The sequence below is a fragment of the Phoenix dactylifera genome, chromosome 17 (genome assembly GCF_051530095.1).
Source record: "Phoenix dactylifera cultivar Ajwa chromosome 17, Ajwa_hap1_PhDact_Kaust_v1.1, whole genome shotgun sequence".
Lineage (NCBI taxonomy): Eukaryota > Viridiplantae > Streptophyta > Magnoliopsida > Arecales > Arecaceae > Phoenix > Phoenix dactylifera.
The window spans coordinates 18517705-18538593 of record NC_143206.1 but is presented as its reverse complement, the minus strand read 5'-3'; the positions used below and the strand labels follow the sequence as shown (position 1 = coordinate 18538593).

General features: G+C 38.5%; 2 protein-coding genes across 9 annotated transcripts; one reads left to right on the top strand and one right to left on the bottom strand.

The window, feature by feature from the left end:
* Nucleotides 1-833: 833 nt before the first annotated feature.
* LOC120112911 (coatomer subunit zeta-2-like) lies at nucleotides 834-12143 on the top strand. 4 transcript variants are annotated; one of them, XM_039133077.3, is made up of 7 exons: nucleotides 1013-4542; nucleotides 9185-9344; nucleotides 10241-10377; nucleotides 10679-10826; nucleotides 10953-11030; nucleotides 11625-11709; nucleotides 11809-12143. In XM_039133077.3, the coding sequence occupies exons 3-7, from the start codon at nucleotides 10263-10265 to the stop codon at nucleotides 11866-11868; spliced, it is 486 nt and encodes a 161-aa protein (XP_038989005.1). In that variant the 5' UTR covers nucleotides 1013-4542; nucleotides 9185-9344; nucleotides 10241-10262; the 3' UTR covers nucleotides 11869-12143. The 4 variants fall into 4 exon arrangements, with proteins under 4 accessions (XP_088569638.1, XP_038989004.1, XP_038989003.1 ...); XM_088713512.1 differs by lacking the exons at nucleotides 1013-4542; nucleotides 10241-10377 and adding an exon at nucleotides 834-988 and having other exon boundaries at nucleotides 10787-10826; XM_039133076.2 differs by lacking the exons at nucleotides 1013-4542; nucleotides 10241-10377 and adding an exon at nucleotides 834-988 and having other exon boundaries at nucleotides 10682-10826.
* On the bottom strand, nucleotides 11892-20859 carry LOC120112912 (uncharacterized). Of its 5 annotated transcripts, none has more exons than XM_088713515.2 (3): nucleotides 19872-20859; nucleotides 17142-17240; nucleotides 11892-17002 (listed from the first exon to the last, which is right to left on the bottom strand). In XM_088713515.2, the coding sequence occupies exons 2-3, from the start codon at nucleotides 17217-17219 to the stop codon at nucleotides 16922-16924; spliced, it is 159 nt and encodes a 52-aa protein (XP_088569641.1). In that variant the 5' UTR covers nucleotides 17220-17240; nucleotides 19872-20859; the 3' UTR covers nucleotides 11892-16921. The 5 variants fall into 5 exon arrangements, with proteins under 5 accessions (XP_088569641.1, XP_089784324.1, XP_089784325.1 ...); XM_089928198.1 differs by having other exon boundaries at nucleotides 17142-17693; nucleotides 19872-20837; XM_089928199.1 differs by having other exon boundaries at nucleotides 17142-17687; nucleotides 19872-20837.
* Between the last annotated feature and the right edge of the window lie 30 nt (nucleotides 20860-20889).

The following is a 20889-nucleotide window of genomic DNA, read 5'->3' as shown; positions in this document are numbered from 1 at the left end:
ATACTTGATAAAAGCCATTAACTAATTCCAAGCATGTGGAACAAAAAGATTGAAAAAAATTGAAATAACTTTGAATTTGAGTGGAACTCTTCTTAATTATTTCAGAAAAAAAATATTAGCCATTTAGAGCCTACACACACAGAAAATGAATTCAGAAATCTTTCACAGATATTTCCCTCCATGCACACAGAGGAAAAATATTCTACAAAAAAAAATTCAAAATAAAATATGTAAGTCTCTTCTTATTTATTTTAGAAAGAATATTTCAATTATTTTAGAAAAAATATTGGCTGTTTAGATGTGATGCACAAAAAGAATACGAAATTAGAATTATTTTAGAATATTGTTAACTAATTTTACGCATGCAAAAAAAGAATTTGGAAAAAAATTCGAAGTAAGTTTAAATCCCTATCTCTATGCCTATTAAATGGATAGAGGAGAGAAAACTCAACCTCTCTCTAAAATTCAGAAGAATTAGAAGAAAAATCTTGGAAAATTCTGTATCATTCGTTTATAATATAATTGATATGTAGTGATCCTATACTAGAGGGCTGAAGTTTGTTCCATATTCTGAATCGGGCCTGACACGAGTGACACGAGGTCCAGGTCCAGTGGTATGAGTCCACAATGTGGCTTCAGGTGTGGGCCGCTTCCAAAGTCCAAACCATAGCCTAAAGGCTAAAGCTGAAGCCTGAAGGTCCGGGAAACGCAGGGTATGATTTATTTATTTTTTAACCGTTTTCACCCCCAAGCGGTGGGACAGCTGTCCTCTCTCGATCGCCGCCATCCAAGGGCCGATATCCACCTGATATATACACGGAATATGTTAGCCTCCATGGGTCCTCCCCGGTAGCTTCCATTCTCTCCCCAGCTTCCTCTGTTTTCTTTTCGACTCTCTAGAGCTCTGGTGCATAGGAGGCATCTCGCTCTCGCTCCCTGGTTGGTGTTCGAATCCGGTCGCTCTCTCCACTTCGATCTTCTTGATATGGTAACTTATTCGAGTTCTTTCTTTTTTTCGTTCTTTGATCTGATCCGGATCTCATACGTAGATAAATTTCTCCCATCCGATTTATGTACATGATCTTGAATTCTATGAATTTAAGGTTTTATAAGATCTATAAGTTTCTACATCTTTTTCTGTTTAGATCTTTAACATTATTAGTGAAATCATTGGAGGAACTCCAGATCTGGGGATTCTTGGCTGTTTTCTCTCGTTCTTGGTATCAAAAGAACGCGTAAACCTTAACATCTTTGGTGTTTTGGGACGAAAATAAGTCGCTTTTAGGGAGATCGGGAAAGATCGCTAATCGGAGTATATGGAATATCTGACTAGTCTCGTCATTGGACGATACAATGGAACAAGATCAAGAACTAGGAGTTTTATAAGATCTGTGGTTTTCAGATTTCTTATCTTTTTGGATCTTGAAATGTCTTAAAGAGCCTACTGGATAAATACCATATCTTATCATTCTTGGCATAATTCCTCTCGTTCGTGGAATAAAAGAAAACATATAACTCCTGAGAGCTTTGATGTTTCAGATTTGATTTTCTTATCTGTTTGGATCTCAAGTTGTCAGTGCGTTCATCTTTCAAGCTCTTCTTCATGGTGATGAAGATAAGTACTTGGAGGAGCTGGATACCCTAATTAGGCTGATTGTTTTGTACATATAAATCAAACCCAGATCAAGAAGAGATACATGCTAATATTACAAAGGTACTAATTAGGCTGAGAAGATATTAATATGGCGACTGACCACATTATCACTTCTTTAGGAATTTGTGTATCTTGCTGATTGTGCATTCACGGGAAAGTGTGCCTCTGGGAGCAACCACTGAATTGGTGCCTCTAGAAACATATACCCGTCATTGCTGGATGTTAATTCAAGAAAACCTCTTGTAATGTTAACTTCTTTCCCTTGTGATAACTTTAATGATAGTTCATTAGCCAATTTATTGATTAATGGAGGTTATCTTTGAAATGTTAATGGTATATAGCATCAGTTCAGGCAAGAAGTACAAGTCTGTCTATCCATAAGGTAACATGCAGGTTGCTGTAGCATTAATTGCTTCAAAATATATGAGTTTTGTTGTAAATTTGGTCTTCACCTATTCTCAATCCACGCACATTGTGATAATTTGAGTTCCACACATTTTTCTAATGTTATGGAGTTCGGCAATATTTTGGTGCCATATTTGTAACAACACAAGACCTCATCCAAAAAGGCTAGTCGGAAGATATTTTTGGGGTTATTTGGTCATGTATAAATACCCAAGATTTACTTAGTGCATAGCCGATGTGGGACTAAACTCATGCATGCACGGATCCCTACATACTTCCCCCATTTAAGCGCTTGCGTTCTTACTAGACTAAGGGTTCATATCTATTCAAATCCAATCACAAGCACCACAATCGGCCAATGGTCAACTCTAATGGGCTCGTGCTTCAGTATCCCTTGGTTTACATAGGTCTTGGGCTGGGTCTGCTTAGATACCATTTGTAACAATCCAAGATCTCATCAAAAAAGGCTAGCCAAAAAGCATTATTTGGGTTCTTTGACGTTGTATAAGTATTCAAGGTCTACCCAGTGCATAGTCGATGCAGGACTAAACATATGTATCCTTACAAATCACTAGATTTAGATGGGTAAAACAGCTACACCTATCCAAAACCATTTAAGAAGATAAAGTAATTTACATTCAACTATTTAAAAATCTAAATATAAAATAAGAAGCTCTAAAGGACCGAATTGGACTTGATTTGACTTCATACTCAAGTCGGGGAAAAGAGGTGGGAAAGATTGATCCAAGCGGTCATAATGGAGTCGATCTAAGATCCTGTATAGGGGTCCACCCAAGGGTACGCAGAGGAGGGGACAAGTAGATGATGGGATCCATTATTTTATTTTATATCTATTTATTTTTTAATCTTTTCTCTTTCTTCTTTTTCTTCCTTTTCCTTTTTTTCCTTTCTTCTTTCTCTCTCTCTCTCTCCGTTTTTTTTCTTTCTTCTCTCTCTGAGGCAAAATAGGGGGGCGTGGGCCCACCCTTCACTAGAACAAGGGAAGAGGGAGAAGGCACGATGGCTCGACAGTGGTCTTACCTGGTGAGGGCGCCAGTCTTGAGAGCCCGACAATGGAGAAATGGCCGCCCATAGGGGTGGCGAGGCCGGAGAAGAGGATGAAGGAGAGGAGGATGAGGGAGGAGATTGGGGCTATTACCTTGCTTCGATGAGGCAAGACCATGAATCTAGCGGAGATGGGGCACGACGAGCTCGAAGCTGTGAAAACAAAGAAAGATAGAGATGCAAGAAGAGGAGAAGAGAGAGGGAGATCAAGGGAAGAAATTGTTCATGGTGGTCATGGGAGTTAGGGGAAGGGAAGAAATAGAGGGAGGAGACCGGCGATTTCGCTATCTCCTCTCCCTCACCTTTCCAAAATGATGATGGATTGTCTGTCAGCAAAGAGGAGCAATGGAAATAAAAGGGAGGTGAGTTCTTTCCTCTTTTTTTTTCTCACGCTGCTACCAGATCACCCAGCCAAAAAATACCTAGATTATCACATTCTCCCATTCTTAAAAAAAAATTATCCTCGAAATTTGCAGTTCTTAAACACAACATCAGCAAGAATTACTTTCTTAAGAGGAGTGGTAACACAGTGGCCTATTCTATCTCCCAGATAAACAGTTTAAAGATCTAGCCAACTTGGAAGATACAAAGGACTTAGAAGAATCAAAAAAAAGACTCATGAGCATCTACTGGGTTTATTAGAATTGTACATGTCGCTACTTAGTTGCTTGCACCGGTATCCTTCTTCTTTTTAAGACAATCTTGCATTAGATGTCCCACCTTGCCGCACTGATAGCATGCTCAAAGCTTCTTAAGATGAGGCCCATCATGATTCTTGCCGCAATACCGGCAAGTTTCGGTATTCTTCTTCTTAGAGTTGTTCTCTGAGTCTTTCTGCTAGTTAATTTGGGTTTCTGTTGGTTTAAGCCTCTTTCTGTCACCCCTCTCTTGTTCGAATCTCTTCAAGTCCGCTTCAACCTTCAAAGCCCTTTCCAATACATCTTTATAGTTGGTGAAAAGGTGGGAGGACAAGCGGAAATTTATCTATTCTTTATTTTAACCAAACATGATCTAACTAGACAAGACTTATCTTCTTCTTACCAAGCTTTAAGTTCTACCGATGATCAAACCTATGCTCTGATATCATTAAGTGTCATAACCCAATTCCAGAACATGAGATGGCTGTGCTACTTGGGATGTTGCCCACAATAACACAATGCCCACAAAAAGAGATCCGGTAGTCAACCCATCGCCGTTTTGGGAAGGTGAGCAAGAGGAGATCGTGAAATCGACGGTCTCCTCCCTCTATTTCTTCCCTTCCCCTAACTCCCATGACCAACATAAACAATTTTTTCCGTTGATCTCTCTCTCTCTCTCTTTTACTCTTCTTCCATCTCTATCTTTTTTTCTTTTTGCCGCTTCAAGCTCTCTGTGCCCCATCTCCGCCGGATTCACAGTCGCCGCCTCACCAGAGCAAGGTAATAGCCTCGACCCCCTCTCTCATCCTCCTCTCCCTCGTCCTTCTCTTCAATGGCCTTGCGACCCCTATGGGCGGTTATTTCTCCATTGCCTGGCTTCCGCGACCAGTGTCGTCACCGAGCACGATCACCGCTGGGCCATCGTGCCTTCTCCTTCTTCCCTTGTTCTGGTGAGGGGCAGGCTCATGCCCCCTGTTTTGCCAAACAAAGGGATAGAACAAAGAAAAAAAGGAAAAAGAGAGAGAGAAAGAAGAAAGAAAAAAAAGAAAGAGGAGAAAAAAGAGAGGAGAGAAAATAGAAAATAATAAATAGATAAAATAAAATAAAATATTGGATTCCAACATCTACTTCTCTCCTCCTCTGTGCACCCTTGGGCGGATCCCTATATAGGGCCCTAGATCGACTCCATTGCGACCGTTTGGACCGGTCTTTCTCACCTCTCTTTCTCGATTTAGGTATGAAGTCAGATCAAGTCCATTTCGATCCCCTGGAGCTTTTTATTTTATATTTAGATTTTTAAATAGTTGAATATAAATTACCTTATCTTCTTAAATAGTTTTGGATAGGTGTGGTCGTTTTACCCATCTAAACCTAGTGATCTTTGGACGAACAGAGGTAAGTGACCCTAGCACAGGCTTTACTAATTTTTGAATTATTGGTTGATTTTAATTTATATAAAGTATGAAAATATAAATTATACTAATATGATTGGCTTTACATTTTCTTAAAAATTAGGATTAAGTATATGATTGTGAAATGATTCATGTTTTTATAGCATTGTCTAATGGATACTTATGTGTGAATGCTTTTCAAATTATGAAAAAGTATATTTTCCTACAAAGGTGATATATATAGGGTCTAATTATGAATTATGAACTTTTATGAAACTAGTTGATTTACCGTAAATAATTTCATGATAGTTTTATTATTAAAAATTATTTTTAGATTACGAACTCTATAAAGCCATTTAGTATCTTTATTCATGTATGATTTTAAAAAAATATATTTAAAAAAAGTGATTTAAGAAATAAGATTACATACTCTCAGATAGCTATATACGGCCCTCGCTAGCGAGTATAATAGTTGGCATACGATTCTCGCTAGCGGGTATAATAGTTGGCGTACGACCCTGCTAATGGGTATAATAGTTGGCATATGGCCTCGCCATCGGTATAAGAGTTGGCAAACTATGATATCCAATTGATTACGATTCTGTCGCCGGTATAAGGTGACCTTAACATCTAGTTTGAGAGGATTATATTTATGGAACGATACGACTATTTATGGAATTTGTGTATGCAGTAGCATGTTTGGTTTTTTGACATGTTTATTATGTGGTTATTATGAAATGCTCTAATTACATGGCAAAATGGTTTAATGAATTAGGACTATATTTAAGTTACCTACTTGGAACTCTATTTATGAATCTGCATGATTTATGGATGCATGATCGGATTTTCATGTCATAGATTGTTGTCTATGAAATGCTTGATTTGTAATAAAAGTTATTTTCTAATGATGCATTAAATAATGTAAAAATTATGTTTGATCTAGTAAGATAGTGCATGGTTATTACTGAGCTATGAACCTCACTTTTTTCTGTGTTCTTTTCAGACAAATAAGGTTGCTAGGTGTGGGAAGGGACAAACCAAGTGGAGGTCAAGATAATAAGCTCCAAGCATAGTAGCAAGCCAATAATAAATTTAGTCTATAAATATGAAATTATGGGTTATGTAGCTTGAATATTTAAATGCTGAATTTAGATGCTTTGTACCTGCACTTTGTCAATTAATAAATAGAGGGAAGCGGGAAGGGACAAACCAAGTGGAGGTCGAGATAATAAGCTCCATGCATAGTAGCAAGCCAATAATAAATTTAGTTTATAACTATGAAATTATGGGTTATGTAGCTTGAATATTTAAGTGCTAAATTTAGATGTCGTGTACCCGTACTTTGTCAATTAATAAATAGAGAAAAATTTTGGACCACTTTTATTATTATATAATTTTTTATACAGATTTTCTTTTGTGGGCTTTGTGTTATTGTGGGCAACATCTCACGGTAACACGGCCATGTCATGTTTCGGATTTGGGGCATGACAATATTTTTGCTTATACATATGAAATATCCTTCCAAAAAGTTCTCTTTTTACAATATGATTGTAATTTCATGTTAGCTGGCTTTAAATCTCCATACATGATTTGCATTACCATCTAGGATAACAAAGTGATATATCGTATAATTGATATTAGTACCACATTTACTTACAGATTCATTATGTAGTCATCAGTTCTTAATTGTTTTAAATTGTTGTCTTGGCTGTGAGTCAGCAATAGGGACTTTACATCAAGCTTTCATGTTTTCTTCTTAATACTTAAAATTCAACATGCAATAAAGATTGAAAGAGGCCATGGTATATAGTTTTCAAGTTGATTAAAACAAGTAGGGCAAACCTATGGTCATATTGGATGATTGATGAAGAAAGTTACAGTTTAACCTACAAGATATCAGATGATTGTATGTTAAATCTCGTCTCTTTGATCCCAAATTTACAATTCTATAATTTGGAAGTGTGATCTTGGCAAATCATGAATCATAAGATTGTGGATGTCATTTTCACTCAATTAACTCTCATTACAAAGTGAAAACGCAGTGCACCCAGGTAAATAAGGAACAAGATGAATACAGAAGTTAAACGAGCATCCCACACCCGAAAGGTACCCCACATAGGCTTTCCCCGAAACCCCCCAGTCACTAAGGTAAACAAAGTAGAAAAAGCACCAATTTCTGTACCGGTTCCGGAAGAGCGAAGAAAAAGGGGGTTCGAGCCCTACTAAGCCCATCTGACCTGCTTAATCAATGACTCCGGTAGTCACCTGAACCACTCTCTCGGATAGCCCACTGCCTCTCTTCTGGATGCGAAAGAAGATTAGGTCGGGGGGTTTATCTGGACATCTAATCCATGCAGGTATGCCAAATGACTTTCTCTTTATAACGAGGAAGGGAAATGGAATTTATAGGAAGAAACCTGATCGCTTTTGGATGATCATTGAGATTCATATCCTCTACCATGTTGAGCTGTTGTTTTAGCTTTTACATTTTGGATATGGTGGTGGCAGCACATGGCAGTAGCAAAGAGTTTAGTGATCACTTCATTTCTTTTCTTTTTTTGTTTGGGTGGTGGTGGGGTATCTGTGTCTGTTTCATTTTTTTTTTGGGTGGTGGTGGGGGTGGTGGTGGTGGTGGTTCAGGGTATAGATTCTTTTGATGAATATTGGATATTGTGTTGCTACCTTATCCAGTCACGGATTAAAGTATCATTCCTTCATTATGATATCTTTTCCATATTAAGTCAACTGTATGTTAATTTGTTTTAAAAAATCTAAACAAAAGCACAAGACCTAATCAGATGGTTCGAAATTGATTTTCCAGGATTTGGGTAAGAATTTACCTCAAATTCATCATTGCACAACATAAACAATTGTAGAAATTGACAAAAAAATGGTGAGATCTGATGATAGTCAAAAAATTGTCGATTCCACTCTTGTAAGGTTTATCATACAATTATATGTTGGCATATAAACCAAGGGCCTTGCTGGAAGAAAGGGGAAAGAATGACTTTAAGTATTCATTGTTCAAATATCAAATCTAAAATCTTCTAGTTTTATGTGGGAATTTTGCTTGCACTACATGTTTAAGTTCTAACATATAATTATGGAAGTAAATCTGTTAGGTTCATATTAAAGATGAGTTTTGGTTTTGTGCCTATATATATATATATATATATATATATATATATATATATATATATATATATATATATATATCATAATATGTTTGTAGTGACAAGCCTTATTTTATCAGCTTGGGTTGCCTTAATCTGTCCTGCTTTGTAATTGATTCCACTTCAAGTTGAAGCCTAGAAGTCCCTACTCACTCCTTTCTACCAACTTTTCTTGGGCTTCCCATTCTTTCTAGAACCTTCCAGGCTCATGATTGAAGGACTTCCTATAAATTTGAAAGCATCAACAAATATCTTCTTGCGGCTTCCATTAAAGTTTCTTCAGACTCCAATTTCATTTTCTTGTACTTTAATTTGGATTTGAGCCCTCCTCCTTATCAAGGCCCATGATTTTGTAGACACAACCAAAGTCGTCAGGCCATCTACAGTCACCCTCCCTTGCATCCACAAGGAGTGCTGAAAGATAATATCTTAAAGCTTAATTCTCAAGGTGTCCCCTAGGAATTACTTATTCTCCATTAGTTGTTCATATACAAATTCTTGCTCAACCATAAACATCTTTATTTGTATTCTGAATGTACCTTTTGTTTTTTTCTTCTCCCCTCTAAAATTAGCCCTTCTTGTACTTTGTAAAGCTTTGCCCTTCGCATGCTGCTATAGATCATGTGTTGGTTCATGAATATGGCTCCATTTAGCAAAGAACAGCAAAAGATGACTCACAAAGTCTACCAAATTAATAAATGTTCTTTCATCTAGGGGAAATCGAAATAGCAGAAAATTTTGAATGGTTATGGTAGTAATTGATGATACACCAAGATATATTCACAATTATAAAATCTTCAGCAACTTCTTTTCTTCATGGTGAATACTTAATTTTATAAATCATTTTTATGTTTGCAGGAGGCTTGTCCATCAATCAAAAACATTCTTCTTCTTGACTCCGAGGGGAAACGAGTAGCTGTAAAATATTATACAGATGACTGGCCAACGCTTGCTGCAAAATTGGCAAATGAGAAATCTGTATTTACTAAAACAATGAAGACAAATGCTCGATCTGAAGGTGACATTAATGCAATCTCAATTTTCAGTTTTCATTCATGATTTTTTTTCTTTTGGCATGCGTCCATAAATACATACATATACATCTACATATATGCATACGCACGCACACACACTTACATGCATCTGTTGACAGCTTACATGGTTTGTGCTTGCATGCTAGAATTTCTGACCTTTTGCATTATCTTGCAAGTGAAGGGTAAAATAATTACTTGCTTGACAAATTCAATGATTTTTTTGGCTAAACATATGGAACTCTTATGAAAACCTCGCACTATTATATTTCTTTAATCTTGTTTGCATGCTATATTTTACCCATTAGAATGCTCGTGATATGTGTATGTAATCTTAGCTTAAAAGGGAATTTTGGGCAAGGGATAGGCAGGCTTTTGTAGAAGAGAATATTCTATCACAATTGATGTCCATTGGTCTATGATACTGATGAATGTTCAAAAATATCCATGAGGTATATAATTAACTAGAAAAGGAGTCAACTAGCTAGGCATCTCTGCATATTATGAAACTTCTCTCACAGAACATGTCTAGAAAGTGGTTTCCTTTGATTATAATACTTTATGATTGTGCTCCTCAATATTAGCTAGATTTTGTGGGCATGGTATAGATTATCAAGGACAGAAGTTCATGTTTTTCCAAATTTCTGCCATACCATTAGTGCATTTATCCTTTTCAGAATCTTCCCGAATTATTTTAAACCCTCCTGGTCTATAATGTGTTTGTTGCAAGATATCTCATGCATATTTGCATGCATTTTTAATGCCTCCCCAGCTACTCTGTCCCACCTTAGCATGGTTTGGGAATAGGACAGGTTTCAAAATACTGGTGTTTACACGGCATCTCATGTATTAGTGCATGCATTTTTATTTTTTGATGTTTCAGAATCTGCTTGCCTTGGCCCTCAATGCAATTGGGGAGTGCAGTCTGCCTGCAACAACTATACAGCCACCCCCATCCTCTCCCCCCTTGCTCAACTTTATGGGTGAGAGATGCCGATTTCCATCCAAAGCAAGAAGCAGGTTGGCAGAGAGATGCAAATTATGAGATTTGTTTTTGAGTGAAAAATATATAGGATTATGGCATAATCTTAGTGGCTTACATTCTTTCTCCCCAATCTGGTAGATGGGAGAATTTGCCCCATTGAGATAGGCGTAGTGCTGGACGACAAATTGTCTTCTTTCTTGTGTTATATTTCATTTCTGTGCCATCTTAATCAACTTTGATATGTGATTTGATTGTCTTACTATTTTTTGTCATCTAATATAGAAGATATATGGACCTTTTTCTGTGCTGCTCATGAACTAGTTTTATCATTTACAGCAGAGATAGCAATGCTTGACAATTATATCGTTGTGTACAAGTTTGTTCAAGATCTGCATTTTTTTGTTACTGCTGGAGACGATGAGAATGAACTCATTATTGCCACAGTGCTTCAGGGATTTGTTGATGCAGTTGGCCTTCTTCTCAGGTCTTGCCAGTTTTATTATTAGCACACCTTCCTATTCATCACGACTTTTAGGTGCATAATTTGCAGACTTGTTTTTATTTGAATCATCTTATGCACAGAGCTTAACTGCATTCCCCATTCTTCCAGGAATGAGGTGGATAAACGGATGGCACTTGAAAACCTGGATTTGATCCTTCTTTGCCTTGATGAAATTGTTGATGGAGGGTACAGACATGCTCCCTTTTTGCAATACCAGGCTAAACCATGAAGCCCATTATTTATTATTGTTTCTGCTATTCTCTTAGCATTTCTTGTTGAGCAAGTAGGAATGTCGCTACCTGTAAAAATAATCTTACTTGGCTAGGTTGAGCTTATATCAAAGTAGGAGAATGCCATCGTAGTATTAGTTTTTTAACAACCAGCTATAAAAATTCTTATAGCCGGAAGTAACTCTCTCTCTCTCTGGATAGAAGCTGGAAAGTACTTGCTCCTGAAGACTAAGAACCTCTCACTACCAAAAAAAGGAAAGAAAGACAGCCTCGTCAGGATCACACTGCAAATTCTGGGAAATGGCGGGTGTGTCTTCAGGACATTGACAAAGAATTATAGCAGCAAGCTAGAAGGAACATGCTTCTGGGTATTGAGAACTACAGAAAAAGATATCGGGCTGCACAAGTTGGGGTCATAAATGACTGCTCAGAAAATTACTTTTAGCGTAGCCGAACCTTTTAATATATGTCTTTGCATGCTAGTAGATTTTGTTCTTTGGCTGTGTTGAAAGATGTGATGCTAAAGATTTTGTTTATGTTTGCCTTGCAGAATCATTCTTGAGACGGATGCTAGTGTTATTGCTGGAAAAGTTGCAAGCCACGGTCTAGAGGGGGCTGGATCCCTGTCTGAGCAGGTGCTTGCGATATTTATTTTATGCCCAAGTTTATTTAACGTAAATTGGGTACTTGCATTTTTATCGTTTCTGAAGCATGGCTTAATCTTTTGCCTGCAGACTATATCTCAAGCCCTAGCCACAGCTCGCGAACATTTGGCAAGATCCCTTCTTAAATGATGTGCTCAGTTTTATCCTTTTCCTTTTCTTCTTTTTTTTTTTGGCTGCTGGTGGTGGTAATGAGGGATGGGGTTAATTGATTGTTTAACCCAGTCAAGCCTAAATTTTCTGTAAGTTGGAATGTAATTTATAGTTCAAATTTATGTGGGGCAAGCAGCCACGAGGATTGATTATCTGGTTCTTTAAATTTTTCTAAGACAATGAGCTTGCAATTTAGTTTGCAATTACAAGTGGCAGGGAAATTGAGATTGCATCATGTGGGAGTGTTTAACTCACATTAGTAATTTTGTGATCTCTTTTTTTTTTGGTGATCGTCGTTTCTTCTAAATTTGTTTTGAAGGATAAAGATTTGCAAGATCATGTATAAAAGTTTTGAAACCAGCATTTTTTTACGATAGCAAGTAATAGCTTCATTTTTTTTTACAGGGTTGGTGGTACAGGTCAGAATGAAACCACAGCATTTGCAGGGCGCTACACAGATCAGGCATTCTAAAAAGTTACCAGGAGATTTGCCTCTTATTTTACTCTAGAGCAACGGCAAAGTCCGGATCTGCTTATAGTAAGTTTGTACGCAGCAGGCTAATGCTCGAGATCCTTTGTAGGTATCAACAATGAAGCAATCCTTTTTAATAAGATTGTGCAAAATTGTAGACAACCACTGTAGGCTTCACCTGCGATCAGACTGCACTCCCACTGAAATCTTTCTACATCCTTACAGATCGCTTTACACTTTCCGCCTGCAAATAAAAGGAAAAGACAATTGGTATCATCTTTACGCATTGTCCTGCTTTCTTTGGAAGGGACGAGGCCTGAGCTCAATCTCTCTTAAATGCTTTATCAAGGGACGTTACAGCATATCCTTTCTCAACTTCGTACCTCACCAGGAAAAGGCATCATTGTGTCCATAAATAAAGCATATTCGGAAAGGCCAATCATCACCCCCACCTACAAAGACCCAGCTCTCGTAGCTCCCATCTGAATCGCTCAGCGTCCATCAGCTACCCTCCTAATCACAGAGTTACAGCTAGAAAGATTTGGCTTGCAGTGGCAGACTAAACCATTCTGGACCCTCCTAATCATAGAGTTAAAGCTAGAAAGGTTTGGCTTGCAGTGGCAGACTAAACCATTCTGGCTTTCAGCTTCCAGGCTCAGGGGACTTCTTGCTGTTGCTGCAATCTTGTCCAACCTATCAGAAAATGTTAGGAAGCAAGAGAGATATGAATTCCCGTGAGCATAAAAAGGAATGCAAACATTGTTTTTAAATAGGGTTGGGTTAGTTGATGCTAATTCTGGATTGATGGAAGCAAATTCTTAACCAGAACAAGGGGCTAAGAGAAGGATGTGCACGCTATAAGAGTCAAACTATATTTCCCCAGATGGAGCAGGGTAGCAAGATGTAAAAGATTTCTAACCATTATCATGAAGCAGGAAAGTACTCCATTAAGTATATAAATATTTATCTGCACCTGTTGAACAAGAACATGCAATTCATTCCAAAAGGGTGATTTCTTTTTTTAAGCATTTTAAAACAGATGAAGCTCATCCAGACTATTAAAGACTCATTCAAAAATGCCCTACAAAATGAAAATACCAGCGCCATAAGGTCTGCTTCAGAGAAATTATTTTAACTGATCTTATAACACAGCGAGCCCAATTTTAAGCCAAAATGATGTTGAAAAATCAACCTGGGAGACGTATTGCTGAGACAATCTTAGATGCGGCCATATCAATGGAATAAGTGACTCATTATTTCGATGAATCATTTCTTCGGGTAGAAAAAGATAATGTAAATACTTACTCGAAATCTCATTTATTAGAGTCTTCAAAAAGGCGTGGGTTGACTCGAAAACCAGGGACCTTGGCTTAGCAATGAATGAAGGAAAGCTCGAAGAGCTTTCTCCACCAGCGGCATATGTAGCGGTCGGCCAACTAAAGCTCACTAAGTTTCGCTTCCCTCTCTTATTAAACTTCATGAAGTAGTCGGCATTCTATAAGTGGCTTGTCGAGTTTATAAAGCTTTGCTTCTTGAAGTCCATGCTCCATGCCTCCCTTCATTTGCTTGCCTCCTTTCAGCCAAGACTGCCTACTGACGTTAAGCTAACCGCCAAAAGCTCACCCTTTGGGTGTCGCATCTGGCACAGAGGCATGAAGTGAAGAGGCAATCAAACTAAATAACCAAAGTCATGTAATGAGAAGCCATCTAATAATTACTAAACAGATGAGATGGAGATCACTAGGATTATCTTACTTGTGAGCCATCTCAAAAAAGACAGGAGGCTGACATTATTAAACTATCAAGCCAATAGTCAAAAACAAGAGCAAAGGCTTGAATTTTTTTTTTTTTGGGTGAAAAATAGAAGGGGAGGGGGAGAGGCGAACCTCACCCGCGTAGCAACCCCCACTGGTCCCTCCTTCCACCAGGGAATGTTCGATGTAGGCCGCAAGTTTCCGCGTACCCTTCCCGACCCATGGGCTCCTCTCACTGGGCTCATCACCCATGTGTGAGTACGTCACCCCAGCGCCACCTCGATACCAACAGACCAGTAGCGCTCCCACCGGCAGCGTCCAGGCGTGGGGCATCCGGTCCCCGAATTTAGTCAACACCCACGGGTTTCAAACCTGGGCAACCCTGGTGGAAGCCAACGCCCCGTTCCATCTATGCTACCACCTTGGTGGGAATTTTTTTTTTCTCACCTTATCTGTCAGAATGATCCTAAGAACCCAAGTAGATGCACGTAAAATCCTTCTAAACTTAATGAAATAAAATCCACCCACTACACCCCTCCACAACCACCCCCACTCATCTGCGGACGGTGCCAAAAAAAAGGAAAAAAGAACTTTGCCTCCAAAAGTTAGCAATGAATTTATGTTATCCAGCAAGAGAAAACCCTCTGGTTGTCCACCCACTGTACAAGGTTTTTCTTAGACTTTTCTTTTCCCATCTCTTGATAGCAAAGGATTTTAGCTTTCGTAAAACTGGGGTTGCTTGATTAACTGAGAAGAGGGAACAGGAGTTGGTGAATCCTCGCAATGAAACAGAAAATGCCGAACAAACCTGAACAGATGTTTTTCTGTAATGTTATTATACTATGATAACAATGAGAAAGCAGCCACCAAGCCTCTCCCAATAACCAGGGAGTAGGATGTCAATTGGAAGGGAAAAAAAAAGGGGCAAAAGTTAGCTGTGGTTTAAATTGCAATATCAAATCAGTGGTAATGAGATATAGGCTAGAAATTGCGTCTCTGCTTGACCTCAACCATACTTGATTTTCTGATCACAAGAGGTCAGAGATGGGTATGCTGCGGAAATTTTATAGTGAATCTATCTATTCATAGGGCCCTGATAGTCATGTACACAAGTCTGCTGTATGCCCCCACTCCTGGAAGAGTTTGACGTCCTGCCTATCAACTTAAACTGAAAATCCTTGACATGCTGGACCCTTCAGAAATGTATCTTGAAATTGGATTATGTACTAAAGAATAAACGTCACAATGGCATTCCATCCTATGTCACAACTTCCACAATTATTTGTTTCACAAATTCCACATCCCATGTCATAATGACTTGGTATTAATAACTCTGCAGATTCACCAAAAGTAAAAACAGAAGCATTTTCACAGGATATAAGATAGATATGAAGCTTCATTGCACAACTTATGCCTGCATATATAGAAATGTTCCCTGTCTGTGTATATGACCCATTATAAGGTGTTCGAAGCATTAAGCTTTATGTGAATCAAGTGATCTTTCACAATTCAAATGACAACGAAGAATTAAAACAAGTAATGACCCATTTCACCTTCTTCTAAATGAAACTGGATCTTTTGGATTAAACTAGCTGAGATTATCTAAAAGTAAAATAGCAAGACACTAAACATTTTAGTTGCAATTTACTAACTATATGACAGTACATTGGTTTCAGGCAATTTTAACTGACATTTCAGATCAAGGGCTAGCCAGAACTAGAACTGAAACTGAAGCAATCAAACTGTACAGGTTGTCCTAAATGTCCATGTACGGCTTATGAATCAACTAGTGCGACTTCTTAACAGGGAGCCATAAACATAACCACACATCCAATGCATGTCATGTACTCTTATGTGTGTTTGTCTATGTGTAGGTGACATAATATTCAGAACATAAAAGTTGGTTAGAAGCCTCAAATGCTAATACAAAGGGCCACCCTTGTTCCAAGGTGGCAAGGAAACACAACCTATAATTTCCACAATGGTTTCCCTTGAACTTTCAAACATTCTCTAACATGTCATCCCTCATCAATAAATTCTCAGCTTCTCGCCACCAAGCCACAAAATGCCTTTTGAATGTTATTATTTCCTTACCAAAACCAACCTGAATAAACAAAGGATGTTTTTACTAGGTTTAGGCTCCAGCATCTGTTTCTAGAACTCGACACAGTAAACCCGACCTCTATAAAACCCTTTTGAGAATCACATGGCACCTGTGAATGCCTAAACATGTCTTATTTTCCAACTATCTTTTAAATTCCAGAAGTCACCTATCAAAATATCTTTCTTAAAATAAACCAATCATATATTTTTAAATCAGCAAACATAACAATTTGAAGACAAATAAGCAGTTCAAACATACAAATGAGGGCACACATAGGACTGAAACCATACAGAAGCTGTCATTATATTATTCGTTATATTTTTAAGTATCCCTTTCCACCCTATAATCAATCAATTTAAACCTACCAACCAACTGCAAATAGAAAAGCGATATGAAAAGCAGAATTAACCCCAATTAACATCCGTGTTCGATGATGATCCCATAATAATATAAGCCCAATTATATTATTCGTAATATTTGTAAGCAAGCAATCGGCACAACAGACCGTTTCCTTTTCTCAAAACAAATGGAAACCCAATCCAGGAACTCCTCAGATGGTGTTTATATTCTCTTTTCATGATGTTATATTCTCCAAAAGATTATAATCCCAATAAAACAAATGGAATGTGAAAAGAGAAGAATCTATAAAGAAAATGGGGATATGATTCGGCTTCAGAGGAACCTGATAAATTGCTCAGTAGTTCAATCATCTCCACCTTTTTGGCTCATATCCCCAAACCTTTGCTTGAAAGTGTCTTGCTTCTGCATCCACATCATATGTGCCTGCAAAATGTGATGGTACAACCCAAGAATTAGGAGATTGTTTAGTCCAGTAACCGATCAGTTCATTAAAAATGGAAGGAGGGAACATCGAATTGGACAAGGGACATGAAGAATTTGGGGCAAAAGGGAGTAGAAGAACCTGTAGAGTGGCCACCCACACAACAAGGAAGGAAGTGAACCAGAAATTCTTCTCTTTCAAAGGCTTCAATGCCTCCATCTCAAAGTTCCAAACCAAACCCTAAATTGAATGCAGGACGAGTATGAATTAGGCGACGACGATGGCAAAACCCTAGCAACGGAAATAGAGAGGGGTTTTAATTCGCGCAAAGTTTTTTCCCCTGCCATCGATCGACCATTGCCCACGCCCCACAGGGATTACATGTGCTGAAATAAAGCATTTATATGGCTTTATCCATGAGGTGGAATAGTAAATGGTGTTTCCTGTTTGCCCTCCACCAGCTGCTTTTTTGTTTTTTTCCTTTCCCCTGCCTCTCTCGTTTCCTCCATCAGCTGCTCCTCCACCCTCCGAAACATAGCAGTTCTTCTTCTTTTTTTTTTCTTCTTCTTTTCTCTTTTGAAGTTGATGATAGAACTTAGTTAAAAAAACGACTGCACTTCAAATGAGTTGGTTTGGGTACACCACATTTCTTTCAATGCAAGCTGGCAGCAAGGCCAACTTCTTACCCTGAAACTTCTTGATAATGCCATTCAAAGTAACATCAAGGTTATATTTCACCAAAGAAATTTTTTCAAAAATCACAGTGGGAGACTGAATTGAACTGAACATATAGAGGTTCTGAAAAAACATGACAATCAATATTCATACAACAACTCAGTGTTGGCAAGCAATACATGTCAGGGACTTTGTCAAATTGGATATGAGAAGGCATGAACTAGCGATGGATGTAATCTTGATAGAAATAAAGTTGTAATATACAGAATATTATTACAAATAATAAATGTAACTGAGGTGGAAAAGGTGATCATAATATGTTCAGCTCACCAAATAATAGCAGAAACCAAATGAGGTTCCAAAGTTCAGCAAGTTGTGGATTTGATACAGGAATATTGAGTAAAAAATACCTCCAAAATCAATCAAGATGGAATACCTATGAAAGTCTTCAAACAACATGGAAAAACTGTGTCCCATTGTCTCGTTTTTTTTTTGCAACCTCAAGAGAAATTTGAGCTGTTTTTTTTATCCTAAGCTGTTTTATATGAAAACCACAATGCATGCAAGTCAAAAGCTCCATATCAAAGAAATCTTTCTGATAATGCATCCATGCCTATCATCAGTCTATTAAAGAAACAATTTTACTCTATGGACATTCATTTTTCCCATTCTTTATCACCCACTAATCCTCAAAGTATGTTTTGTTTTGTTTTGATTTGAAAATTATTGAACAAGCTATAAACCAATAGCGTACTCCAAAACCTACCCCCTAGAAAAAACATCATTGTAGCCTATAAGCATGATATGGAAAATCGAAACTTACATTAGCACAAAAAATAAGCCTCATCCTGTGTATTAGGAAATGGCTCTATGCTCCTACTCCACCATTGGTTCCTATCCTACAAAGAGACCTCCCAAATGACAAGTATTTTTCCCCCACCCACTTCTTTCTTTCCTAAGCCATTCATCCTATGTTTGATGCTTTGTCTTCATATGAGTGATCTTTTCCCTAGTGCTTACATGGTTCAACAGTCTCAAAAAATCCTCTCTTACTTCTCACCCGTATGTTGCTTTTTTGCATGCTTCGTCTCCTTGTTTATTTAATATATATGCCCTGTTTTACCACATATCCACCTCAGAAACCTCATCTCGGCTCCTCAAACGTATTTATGCCCATGGTGCCACTTAACTTCAAGTGATCTCATCTTTATTGCAAATTTAGTCTAATAGTTATCTCATGATATTTCTTTAATAGTCTCAGTGGCATTGCTCAAGTCCTAATTGAAATGTGCCCATCAGCATAGTAATCTATCTTAGCAATATATGGTCCCTCGATCCTCTATGGAAGTTATGAAAGGGCATAGTCATAACGCCCACCAATCTGGACAAACAAAGAGTATCGACATCTGCACTCTGTGATAAAGGCAAGAAATTTTTGTCCTGATTAGCTTGCAACCTACAATCACATGCCTGCTGATCTAACAAAATGGAGAGTAACGGAATTTGCATTATGCGGCAGAAAACCTGTAAGGCCATATTCTTGACACCATGAAAACTAAACAAATGCAGAGTATCGGAATCCACCTTATGCGACAAAGCCAACATTCGAGCAAGAAATTCATACTCTAAATAGATCCCTCCAGCGATCTTACCAAATGTTAGTCCTTTAAAGCACCCATTAGTCCCAAAAACAAAAGCAGAATTCTTGGGCAACATCCGTCATCTAGATGTCAGTCTTACCTGATTCAATCCACTACTCCTTCCTGATTGCATAGCGTTATGGCTTGTTCTACTTCCAATCTAACAAAACAATATTTCTCTGGGGAAGAGATGAGTTATCTCTCTAGACTGCATCAAACAGTCAAAAATGCCGAGAGGACAATCACATCAAACCATATCTCGATGCACAAAAATAAAATTTCGATAGAGACCCGCATTAATGCATTCGCAGAAACAGCATCATAAGAACATGAACCGAATCAAACCAACGCCGGCGAAACACTAACGCCCCCCCCCCCCCCCCCCCCCCCGCCCAAAAGAAAAAAATAAAAAAAATCAAAGAACCGAAACCCCGCCTGGAAAACGAATACGAAACCATTCAAGATTCGAGAGCAGCAAGCAAATTAAACAACAGCACAATACGGCAAGAACGTCAAATAAATGGAGATTAAAGAAGGACAAGTAAGAGAAAGAAACCTGTCATCCTTCTTGAGAAGCCATCCCACCAATCACCAGGCTCCTGGCCCGAATCCATGGGCTCTTCGGCGGCCGCCTACTTCTCGGTCTTCTTTTCGGCCCTCCTCTTCTTAAAACCTCGCACGGCTGCCATGAGAACCGACCCCAAGTCTCCAACGCCAGAGAGAAGAAGCCGAGTCAGAAGCTCGGGCGCCGACACGATAAAGAAAAAGATGAAGAAAGAGATAAGGAATTGAGAGTAGGGGTAGACATAAGCCATCGTTCCAAGCCCAGATTCAATTCAAGAATGGGAGGAAACGAGACGGAGATCAGCGAGCGAAGGTGGAGAGGAATGAAGGGCAGGGAGAAGAGCATGCATGGCTGGACAGAGAGAGGGCGCATCTACGATGTGGTACAGGGTTCGGACACTACTATTTAGGTCTGGAAATCTGGTGTGAGATTCTGGAGCCGCCATGGGTTGCCTGGTGCAAGTTTCTCGCCCAAATTATGACAAAATCTTGGAAGAAATAGCAGTGCCTCATAAACTTCCCTTTGTTATCACACCGGAATCGGATAATATATAGAATAGCTCATAGAATGAAGAAGGGTGCGACCTTTTATGGCCAACTAACCCTCCTACGGGGATAATCTTGAGGATTCTTATTTTTGGGATATTACAAAAAAAAAGTTTCGGGCGGTAAGCAAAAAAAAAAAAAAAAGCTCCCTTGCCTTGAAAATGGCTGTTCCTATCTCTCTCCTTCCTTTCTTCGCTTCTGGATGGTTTCAGGATCACCTACTGATTGATTTCGAGCTGATCCAGGGGCTAGCTCGGCTACTGATAGACAAAAAAACAGGAAAGATTTTTCGGTGGAGCCAATCATCACAAAGATTTAGGAGTTGGTCTTGATGCTGAGTTGCATGATTTTGGGTTCACTTTGGCCCTCGTGGAAAGGACATATGTGAACGAGACGAATAGACTCGTTTGGAGGACTAAAGCAAACTTCATCTTTTGGTCATTCGCCTGTGAGTCCGGTTTTCT

Excerpts from the sequence above, each read along its gene's own strand:
- LOC120112911 (XM_039133075.2), top strand. Across the intron at positions 9,345-10,678 it reads GACAAATGCTCGATCTGAAG|CAGAGATAGCAATGCTTGAC; the intron begins GTGACATTAATG and ends TATCATTTACAG. Across the intron at positions 11,710-11,808 it reads CTGGATCCCTGTCTGAGCAG|ACTATATCTCAAGCCCTAGC; the intron begins GTGCTTGCGATA and ends TTTTGCCTGCAG.
- LOC120112912 (XM_088713515.2), bottom strand. The coding sequence starts at position 17,219 with ATGGAGGCATTGAAGCCTTTGAAAGAGAAGAATTTCTGGTTCACTTCC. Across the intron at positions 17,003-17,141 it reads TGTGGGTGGCCACTCTACAG|GCACATATGATGTGGATGCA; the intron begins GTTCTTCTACTC and ends CACATTTTGCAG.